The 10,660-nt window shown below is 39.5% G+C and overlaps 2 protein-coding genes across 12 annotated transcripts in view; one reads left to right on the top strand and one right to left on the bottom strand.

Moving 5' to 3' along the window:
• The window catches only part of GABRP (gamma-aminobutyric acid type A receptor subunit pi), a 36,718-nt gene that overhangs the window by 7,991 nt on the left and 18,067 nt on the right, over nucleotides 1–10,660 (bottom strand). For 9 of the 11 annotated variants that reach the window (XM_040444742.1, XM_040444728.1, XM_040444733.1 and 6 more), the window contains one exon: nucleotides 7,023–9,109. The exons of the other annotated variants lie outside the window; for them this stretch is intronic. In XM_040444742.1, coding sequence (XP_040300676.1) covers nucleotides 8,807–9,109 — 303 coding nt within the window. In that variant the 3' untranslated portion in view covers nucleotides 7,023–8,806. Of the gene's footprint in view, nucleotides 1–7,022; nucleotides 9,110–10,660 lie in introns of those variants that run through there. 11 annotated transcript variants of the gene reach the window in all.
• Nucleotides 180–979, top strand: LOC121010934 (high mobility group protein B1-like). The gene has a single exon (XM_040444782.1). The coding sequence runs from the start codon at nucleotides 317–319 to the stop codon at nucleotides 962–964; it is 648 nt and encodes a 215-aa protein (XP_040300716.1). The 5' UTR covers nucleotides 180–316; the 3' UTR covers nucleotides 965–979.

The following is a 10,660-nucleotide window of genomic DNA, read 5'->3' as shown; positions in this document are numbered from 1 at the left end:
TCTTCAAGACTTCGGCCACAGATAATGCCATTAAATCTTGATGAGGTTTTGTAACTTTTTGTTAGAGATGTTGTAATCTTTCAGTGCTGCTTCTGCACAGACAGAGCATGAAACCGTGTGCACAGAATCATTTGAGAAGATTTTTTTTTATTTAAAAATTTTTAGGTTACAGAGCGGAGAGAGTGAGGAGGCTGCATCTGGCTCCCGCTCTCACAGCCATTGCAGTACATTGAGCTCCATAGAGACAGCACCGGGGCAAGTGAGAGCCAGACGGGCACTGGGCGACTCTGTGCCTCGCTGAGGAAAATAATTAAACATGGGCAAAGGATATCCTAAGAAGCCGAGAGGCAAAATGTCATCATATGCATTCTTTGTGCAAACTTGCCAAGAGGAGCACAAGAAGAAGCACCCAGATGCTTCAGTCAACTTCTCAGAGTTTTCTAAGAAGTGCTCAGAGAGGTGGAAGACCATGTCTGCTAAAGAGAAAGGAAAGTTTGAAGACATGGCAAAGGCGGACAAGGCCCGTTATGAAAGAGAAATGAAAACTTATATCCCCCCTAAAAGGGAAACAAAAAAGAAGTTCAAGGATCCCAATGCACCCAAGAGGCCTCCTTCGGCCTTTTTCTTGTTTTGTTCTGAGTATCGCCCAAAAATCAAAGGAGAACATCCTGGCCTATCCATTGGTGATGTTGCAAAGAAACTGGGAGAGATGTGGAATAACACCGCTGCAGATGACAAGCAGCCTTATGAGAAGAAGGCTGTGAAGCTGAAGGAAAAATATGAAAAGGATATTGCTGCATACCGAGCTAAAGGAAAGCCTGACGCGGCAAAAAAGGGAGTCGTCAAGGCTGAAAAAAGCAAGAAAAAGAAGGAAGAGGAGGAGGACGAGGAAGATGAAGAGGATGAGGAAGAGGAGGAAGATGAAGAAGATGAAGAAGAAGAAGAAGATGATGATGATGCATAAGTTGGTTCTAGCGCAGTTTTTTTTTTCTTGTCTATAAAGCATTTAACCCCCCGGTTAAATCCCGGTGGTATTTCCAATAGCCACTAACCTTGCCTGGTACAGTATGGGGGTTGTAAATTGGCATGGAAATTTAAAGCAGGTTCTTGTTGGTGCACAGCACAAATTAGTTATATATGGGGATGGTAGTTTTTTCATCTTCAGTTGTTTCTGATGCAGCTTATACGAAATAATTGTTGATCTGTTAACTGAATACCACTCTGTAATTGCAAAAAAAAAAAAAGTTGCAGCTGTTTTGTTGACATTCTGAATGCTTCTAAGTAAATACAATTTTTTTTATTAGAAAAAAAAATAATAAAAATTTTTAAAAATTGTTTTAGTGTTTATTTATTTTTGAGGGAGAGAGAGAGAGCATGAGCAGGAGAGAGGCAGAGAGAGAGACACACACAGAATCCAAAGCTGGCTCCAGGCTCTGAAATCTCAGCACAGAGGCCGACGTGGGGCTCCAACTCACGAGCATGAAATCATGAAGAGTCAAAGTCAGACACTCAACTGATTGAGCCACCCAGGTACCTTGAGAAGATAATGGAATCAGCAAAAAGCAGGCTGCACTTACAAGACACGGCTTCTAGTTCTGGCCATGTCCCATGTTTGATCTCAGATGCACCCTGTCATGCCCCTGACCCTTATCCACTAATATGTCATGTAAGCTGTTTGGACATCATGATGTTCCAGCTACATCCCAGTTCTAATTTTCTAGGGATAGATAGTATGTGTGCAATCATGTATCAAATTAATTAGGACCTGCTTCTATTACACATTTCCAAAATACTTTTACATTTATAATCTCATGTTTAACCCTATCACAAACCTGTGAAGTAGGAAGGACAAATATTTTTGTTTCATTTAACATATTGGTAAGTTAGGCAAATAGAGATTAAGTTAATAATGACAGAGCCCAGATCTCTTGACTCTCATTCCTGGGCTCCTACGCTAAATTAAACTGGATTAGTCTTTTGGGATATGTGTGAAAGGGTATGCAGTTGGATTCTTTGTGGAAAAAGATAACTGAATAAGTTATTTAAAGTACTAGCAGAGTAGATAAGGCACAGTTCTATTTCCCTTGTTGAGAATTTGCTTTTGATTCCCTCTGTGAAACAGATTAGAATGTTTTGTTATGATTTAAGAAATACACAGACCCAGAAAAGGTACATCTCATATTCTTTTAAATGGATAATTTCTCCTGAGATTACTTCACATTCTGAACATTCACTTTATTATTACATTCTAAGGTTTGTGGCTTTCAATGCCACGGCATCTTAGTCTAACTTTTATTAGTGATATTTGTAGTTATCACTTTCCACTGTCATCCTCTCCCATTTCCTTTGGTTCCATAGATACAGTTTGATTTATGAATGAAAGCATTTTGATTCTTCAAGATATATCTTGGTGAATTGGTTCAATAACTTGTTATTGAAAAGCAAATCCATCAGGGATGTATTTGCCTACTCCCCCTAAAAAGAAATCTCTTGTTGAGATCAACCATTTATTCATCAGTCATGCCCCACTTCTGTATATTATGAGGAAATATCCCCATTTTTTTTTTCATTTGCTAAATATGCCCATAAAAGTATTCAACCTGAAGATCCAGCTTCAAGACTGCTTCTAAAATTTGGAAATTAAACAAGTATCTTCATCCATGAGAAAATCACAATGTAATTCAGATTCTGGCTACACTCGGAAGGCCTTTGGTGTAGATGAAGAATAAGATGGCGGGCCAGACTCAAAGAGGCCCAAGAATGAGAAAGGAAATTGAGTTTGCAGATGCTGTTTTATGTCGCAGCTTTGATGATCTCCTGCTTCTTAGTCAAGTCCTCTCCCTTTGTCACTCTGAGAGTTCTTAGTGAAAATTTGGGGTAACACCCCTAACCTCCCTGATAGCTACCTACAGGGTGTCATTCAAGCCAGCTGCCCCTGCCTGCTTATTGCAGAAGCCAGGGTGTTTGGTTGCATGTAGTCTAAGTTTTTACTTTCCTATGAAGAGTTTTAGTTCATTTGCATGAGTGTTAAGGTTTACTGTCTTGAAAAGTGCGAGTTGCAGTGAAGAAATGTTGTATCCCCACCCACCTTCAACCACATACTTATCATTGGGTGCCTCTTTGCTGTGTTGTGGCCATGTCAAAAATGGAAGCTGTCCTGTTCCTTCTTGGCTCTAACATAGAAGTGTCATGGAAAAATTTTGCTCTCTATCTGCTGTGTAGAATATTCATTTACAGTCATCATAGTGAGTTGGACTCTCCTTCCATGTGGCAGGCACGCTGTATTACTTCTTTTTTTCCTAGAAAATATAGCTTTCATGCAGCTGTTGTATTTTCCACCAAGGCATTTGGCATCTGTCTTCCCTTCTAATTTCATATCAAAAACATCTGGAGAGCTTTGAAAAATACAGATCTTGAGTCAATAGGTCTGGGGCGATTCTGAAATCTGTCGTCTATAAAGTTCCACTGGTGAATCTTATACTCAGCCAGGTTCCAAAGCATGTGTGTCAGGAGTCCCCCCAAGACCAAACACAGATTCACTGATTCTCTAGGACTTATGGGACTACTCATGGCTGGGATTTATTATAATCAGCAAAGGGAAAATGTGCATGGGGCAAAATCTGAGAAAAATCAGGCATGAGCTTCTAAGAGACTTCTCCCTATGTAGTCACCCAGGATGTACCCAATTCCTCTGGCATGGAATTGTGGCAAATGTATGGAATGTTCTCTACCAAAAAGCTCATTAGAGACTCAGTGTCCAAGATTTTTATTGGGGACATTGGCAACCTCTGCTTAGCATGATACAAAATTCCAAACTTCCAGAAGGGAAGCAGGGGTTCAGCATAAACCACATGGTTTGTACAGTTTAGGCACAGTGAGCCACCATTACCAATCAGAGAAAAATGGGAACTCTCCCCAAATCCAAATTCCCATATGCCAGCTAAGGACCAACCTTGCAAAAAGACCTTTTTAAAGATAACAGTCTCAGCTCTGGTATGTTAACCTTTCCTATACAATATGTTAGCCAAGTTTCTTTCTTTCTTTCTTTTTTTAAGTTCGTTTATTTATTTTGAGAGAGAGCACAAGTGTGGGGAGGGGCAGAGAGAAGGAGAGACAGAATCCCAAGCAAGCTCAGTGCCATCAGTGCAGATGCTAGATGTGGGGCTCGAACTCACAAACTGTGAGACCATGACCTGAGCTGAGATCAAGAGTCAGATGCTTAACAAACTGTGCCACCCAGGTGCCCCTGTTAGCCAAGTTTCTGTATTGAGTAGGAGGAGTAACTTCCAGAAGAAAATGGAGATCCAGGTGATGACGTATGAAATCCTATTCCTTAAGGATTTTAATAAAATTCATGCCATGGGAAGCAGGCCATACATGCAGGATATGAACCACTGGACTCTCCAAGTCCACTTGGCTCTTGGCTCTAGTCTGGCTTAGAGAAGAAGAGATAGAACACAGAGACAATGGGTCAACATGCACCTAGGCGCTCACTCACCTTTTCTGTTCTTCCCCCCTTTCCACTTTTCCAAATGGGACTGTTTCTTTAATTTTTGGAAAGATACAATATAAATAATGAGACTGGATAATCAAAAAGCCGTTTTCACATCCAAGTCACCGAAAGCTGTGAGTCATATGCTCCCCCCCTGCCCCCCCGCAGATCTCCAAAAAGAAACGGTAATTTTGGAACTCGGCCCCGTGGGCCACCAGGAATATTTGTGGGTCACCCAGGAATATTCTTAGGCATACGTTCTTTGTTAGTAATACGTGATATGACATTTTAATTTTCTGTGGCCAGAGGCATCTCCCTGCATCTACAACCTCCTAAGATTACCTGGCAGAATAGAGCCGTCTGCTTTCAGACCCATTGATGGCAAAATTCAAAGAAAGGAGATGATTGTTTATTCTCATGGGAAACTTCCAGATGGAGACTAGAAGTTTACCTGAGCATTTCATTATTTAACTTGCACACTTTCTTCCTTCTACACAATTAGACTTTCTTTTAAGTTCATTTCTATTTACTTTTTATTCAGTTCTCTTATTAAGGTGAATAGTAGAACAGCATGTACCTTGTACAAAGCCCCTTTTGAACCTAATAATGACAATCATTATTCAGCATTGCTTTTCTTTAAAAAAAAAATTTTTTTTTAATTTATTTATTTTTGAGAGACAGAGAGAGATAGAGAGTGAGTGGGGGAGGGGTAGAGAGAGAAGGAGACACAGAATCCAAAGCAGACTTCGGGCTCTTAGCAAGTTGTCAGCACAGAGCCCAAAGCTTGAACCCACGAGCTGTGAGATCATGACTTGAGCCAAAGTCGGACGCTTAACCAACTGAGCCATCCAGGTGCCCCCAGCATTGCTTTTCAAGATGCAAAAGCTCTTTCTTCTTGGACCTGTTTTTTTGTGATTTTAATCACTTCTGCCATTTTTCTTTGACTTTTTCCATTTCTCTACAACCTTTGTAAAGGTATGATGGCCAAATTTTGGCCATCATATACATACACATGTACATGTACATATATGTACATATACATATATATACACATACACATAAATTTTCTACAAAAGTTATTGGAAATTATACTATATATTTCTAAATTATTCAAAAAAACATGAAACATGTTTTCAAATGTTCTGTCCTTCTTTTTAAAAAAAATTTTTTTTTCAATGTTTATTTATTTTTGGGACAGAGAGAGACAGAGCATGAACGGGCGAGGGGCAGAGAGAGAGGGAGACACAGAATCGGAAACAGGCTCCAGGCTCTGAGCCATCAGCCCAGAGCCCGACGCGGGGCTCGAACTCACGGACCGCGAGATCGTGACCTGGCTGAAGTCGGACGCTTAACCGACTGCGCCACCCAGGCGCCCCTGTTCTGTCCTTCTTTAAAGTCATTGGTACAACACATAAAGTACAGTGACCATATAATGGCATATAATTCCCTGTATGACTCAACTTAAAAAATGTATACTAAGAAGCAAGGATCGTTGGCAGTAATGAATTATGGACTGATCAAAATTAGTTGTGGGCCAGCAGCTGAGAAGAATGCTCTGTAAGAGCATTAATATAATGTAAAGCATGGAGGAAGGACCACATCTCAATCCTGGTTGTCTAACTGTCCCTAACTATAGGTTGTCCCTAAACATTCCTGGCACCAAAAGCCCTACTATACTTTTTCTCCTAATGGTACCCCCCCCTGTATTGTCTAATCGTTGTCAGCTTGTACTCTGTTGTAATCTCCAGCTCTTTTGTGCTATGCTCATTTCTCCATCTCTCCTTGTCTTTCATTGGAAATTAACCTGTCATTTGCTATTGAATACCATATACTAACATATATATATTTTATATATTAAGAATATTGATATTCCCCACATCAAGGTAATTAAAAACCTTATTTCCATGACTTAGAATTTTCTCATCCTCACATAGTTTCATGTATTTGAAAATTTGATATGGTTAGTCTTGGTATTTTCACCCAAGAAATATTTTGAATAAAGTGGGTCTTGGGAGTGATCTGGGTAGGTAGGATACATGGAGCAGATCTAAAATTTTAGGAGTTTTTTTTTAATGAGAACTCTGATGCTGTAGCCTACCTAAGTTTCAGAGTGGTACACAATTCAAGAATTTCCCCCCAAATATATTCTCAAACTTTAAAGATACTATTCAACAGAAAAGGAAAAGTGAATTCCAAAGCCATGAAGAAGGCTTGGAAGGGAATCTGGCATTTTCTGAGAATTGAATCTTTCAGTATCACCAGGCTCAGCTATTTAACTATAAGGCAAGTGTTGTGGTGGAGCAATCTCAAAGAAATGTCCACTGTGCCCCCACTGTTTATCTTCCTTGGTAGGAAGTAGTAGGGGTATATGTATGTATGTGTGTATATGCACGTGTGAATGTATCTGTGTGCTGTCTGCAGTGGGAGGAACATGAAGATGTTAAGAGTGCGAGCCCACTGAATTTGCACTATGATGTATACCTTTTCCAAAGGGGATTTTACAATACTTATTCTACAGATGACCACTTGATTTGGTGGGTAGCTAATATGGTATGTTTATTTCACAGTTGCACACTATACAGCTTTTTAAAAATATATATAATGCCTGAACAGGGTTTCAGAGCAGATATTTCCTTTTAAACTTTTTTTTTTTTTAAATCACAAATATGATTGGGCCATGCAACCACGTTCCACCTCGTTTAATTCCTTTGCATTAGAACATTATGTTAAAAGCTCACTAGACACTGAATTGTGAGAATTATCAAAAAGAGAAAAAGAATGAGAGCCTATGGTACAGGAGGTTATAGAAGAGAGAAGCCATGGTTTCTTTCTGAAAGAAAAGGTAAAGGCATACATTTTCTGAAAGAAAAGGTAAAGGCACAACAAAAGAAGTTAGAGAATTAAAGATGGCAGGATTCTTTTTATGCAGCTTGAGGCTGAACTGACATCTCAGGGGTGAGCAATGCAAAAAAAACTTTCCATGCTGTTCCACCATCTTGGCGCCTCCCTCATGGCACCCTGACAAGTCTCCACTTATAATGCTGTTGGCTGAGCTTGACCAAGGAGCAAGGATGCACATAATGTGCTTCTTGTGTCAGAGTGAGAGTGGCTGGACTGGGAAAAGATAGCTCATCTGCAGCCTGCACGTATATTCTGGAACAAGTCCCATTGTTACTCAGAAAGTTCAGGACTCTAGGCCAACATTCTCCTACTCATGCAGGAAAAGCTACTCAGAGTAGTCCAGCTAGAAGGATTGGGGTTCTGAGCAAGACCAAGCTTGTTGTAAGCCACTTGTTTCTTGGTAATGCAGCTCATTATCTGATAAGCATCCCTCCTAGTCATTAGAGTATAGGGTTAAGAGCTCCTCTTGGAAGGATGCAGGAGATCTGCTGCTTGGAACGTGGTGCTCAGTGTCAGAGTAGCAGATAGAAATGGACTCAATTCTGCATGTATTGTTGGCCGCAGCTCTTAGTAAGACTCCTTAGAATAAGTTTTTTAAACAATCTTCCATTTCTATCCCTGATGTGGGGAAAGGGCTTCAGCATTGTTGAGGACTGGTGTATGTATAATAGTAAAATGATAAGACATATCAAATGGGAGAATAAAGCCCCAGAGCCCTTTCAGTTTGGATTCAGGGGAATCCATTATATCTTAGAAACAAATTTGCATTTGAGATTGTTGATCTATTAATGTTTTCTTCATTTACATGTGATTTTTTAGTCATAGAACTTATTGGAGTTTGGGGACCGTTCTGCTGTAGTATGAAATCCTGTATTAAAGACTCATCTTGGTATTGAGTTAGTGCAGTGACTTTCAGTGAATTGACTTAGGCCCACATTTCATTTTAATCAAAAACAAAAACTAGAAAGTGTTACTCCCTAAATAGGTAACAATACATTTTATAAGCACTGCAGAGATTTAGTAAATAGCACATATGATTAATTTAGAAACAACCCCTGGCACTTGAGGGTTACTCAATACATATAATAGTTTCCTTCTCATTTTTTTATGAGGTAAATGCAGACCAGGGAGTCACTGAGCAAATAGTCAACCCTGAGTAGGTTTGTAATCTTAGGCTCCATGGGGATGTCTTTGGTAAAGATAAAAAAGGAATGACTTGTTATTTCTATTATAAGACTCTGTAATGCTAGGACTTCTACACAGCTTAAATAACGGGTAGGGGAATATTTTTTGAGGAGAAATGCTCGGATGCTATCTACTCACTTGTTTAGCATGCACACTTGGCTTCGAAAACTGCTTGCATCATTTTTGTTCTTTTGAAGAACCATGGCATGCAAACAATTCAGCATACTCTCAAAAATACATGTAGTATGCCCAGTAAAATACATTGGCTAGCATAAAAATCAAAGGAAATAGTAATTTGGAATAGCGATCAACATTACTGGGGTTTTGAATTGTGAAATAATCAACAATCCTGCCCATCTTATCTCGGAAGACAAACTTGAACTTGTCACTGGTTTTCATGGTCAGGTCACTATAGTCAACATTATCACCGGAAATTTCAATGCTGGCAAAGCTGATCTTCCGTTTAAAGCTGGAGATGGAGCTGTTGATAATGTTAGTAATATTGACTTCTTCCACTTCCTTCGCCGTCCCCTAGATCATAGACAACGCGGTCAGCTTGAAAGATTCGACTTAGCAAAATAAATAAGCAGGTATTTATATAATTAGAAGCCTAAGTATTGAATAATTAGGTTTAATAGAAAGTGGCATTGAGTGCCTCAGTAATTGGCTAGTGAGCCAGACTTGGCAGTCCTGTTATCCTGCTTATAGGCACCTCTCCCTAGGTCCTCAGCTTGTATAAGGGGAAGAATAACCATTGCCTTCTATTGATATGCAGAGCTGTGTGCTGAATGCTCAGCCTTTGAAGTTAGCTGATCTGGGTTCAAATTCCATTCTGCCTCTTGCTACTATGAAATTTCAGTCACCTTAATCCCTTTAAAACTCAGTTTCCTTGCCTACAAAATGGTGATGATATTAATATTAATATTTACCTCATGAGACGGATGGGAAGATGGTATAAATTATGTAAAGCATTTAGTAGGTGTTTGATGAGTCCCATTCTGTCTCAGTGAGGAGGGATTAATTATGAGAGATGACAGAAATCAGCAGTGTCTAAAAGTCTCTGCCACACAAACAGAAATAGTGATGCTGCCTACAATTCCAGGGAATTGTCATTCTCCAACATGCCTGGAACAGCATAGCATGTGGGGAGTGTAGTGAAGTCAGAGAGAGTGGAGTTTGGATCCTTGGCCAGGCTACTGACTAGCTGTGAGGTCTTAGATCTCACTTCTCTGAGCAGCAGATTACTCAACAGTAAATTTGGAATAACAGTGGTGGCCATCTGATAAGCTGTTGGGTGGACTAAATGAGATGTTCAGCACATAGCCACTACTTTGTAGTGAAGCTATTCTTATACACACAGCCAAATAAGGGCTTTCTGGTGTCTTCCATGAAGGATGTTAGTAATTCTCCATATCCCTTTTTGCCAATCTACCAAATTCAGATTTTTGTTGTTGTTGTTGTTATTAACCATTGTTCCCTTAAGGAAGCCTATAGAGAGCAAAATGAGTGAAATCCATATTCTTCTTTGGCTGGCACATAGAATCATTTGCCTTTGGTACTTGGGTAATACGACTGTGTGAAACGTTGCTCACGAGTCAAACATAAGGGAGCAGGCAACTGGGTCTTTGGGCTGTTCGGATCCCTTTCTGATACCCTTCCTGGGTTGTTAGGAGTATTTCAAATGATCTAATATTTGCAAAGGGCTTATGACCGTCTGGCACATGTAAATGTTCAATTGATAATAATGATTGTTATTATTCTGAGAGCTGGACCACAGTGTTTCACTGCTAATTCAGATAATGGCAGTCTTTCCCTGTTAGCAGAAATATAGGCTAATTGAGAAATTTGCCACAATTTAATTTTTTTCATACATTTTCAGTAAACCATTACTTGTATAATTTAAGAAAACAAAAATGTAACAAAATAATTAAATAGTAATTGCATATTAATATGAAACTTGTAAGCAGCTGATCACGTTTGGTTTGATATTGGGTTTTTCATGGATGCTTGTGATTTCATGTTGCATACAGATAACAGTGATTTGCTGCTAGAAAATTAAACATGTTAATATCCCATTGTACT

Source organism: Herpailurus yagouaroundi, unplaced genomic scaffold, assembly GCF_014898765.1.
Source record: "Herpailurus yagouaroundi ecotype Mexico unplaced genomic scaffold, PumYag 29, whole genome shotgun sequence".
In the NCBI taxonomy this organism is placed as follows: Eukaryota; Metazoa; Chordata; class Mammalia; order Carnivora; family Felidae; genus Herpailurus; species Herpailurus yagouaroundi.
The sequence above is the reverse complement of the archived record's forward strand: the minus strand, read 5'-3'. Positions and strand labels throughout refer to the sequence as shown.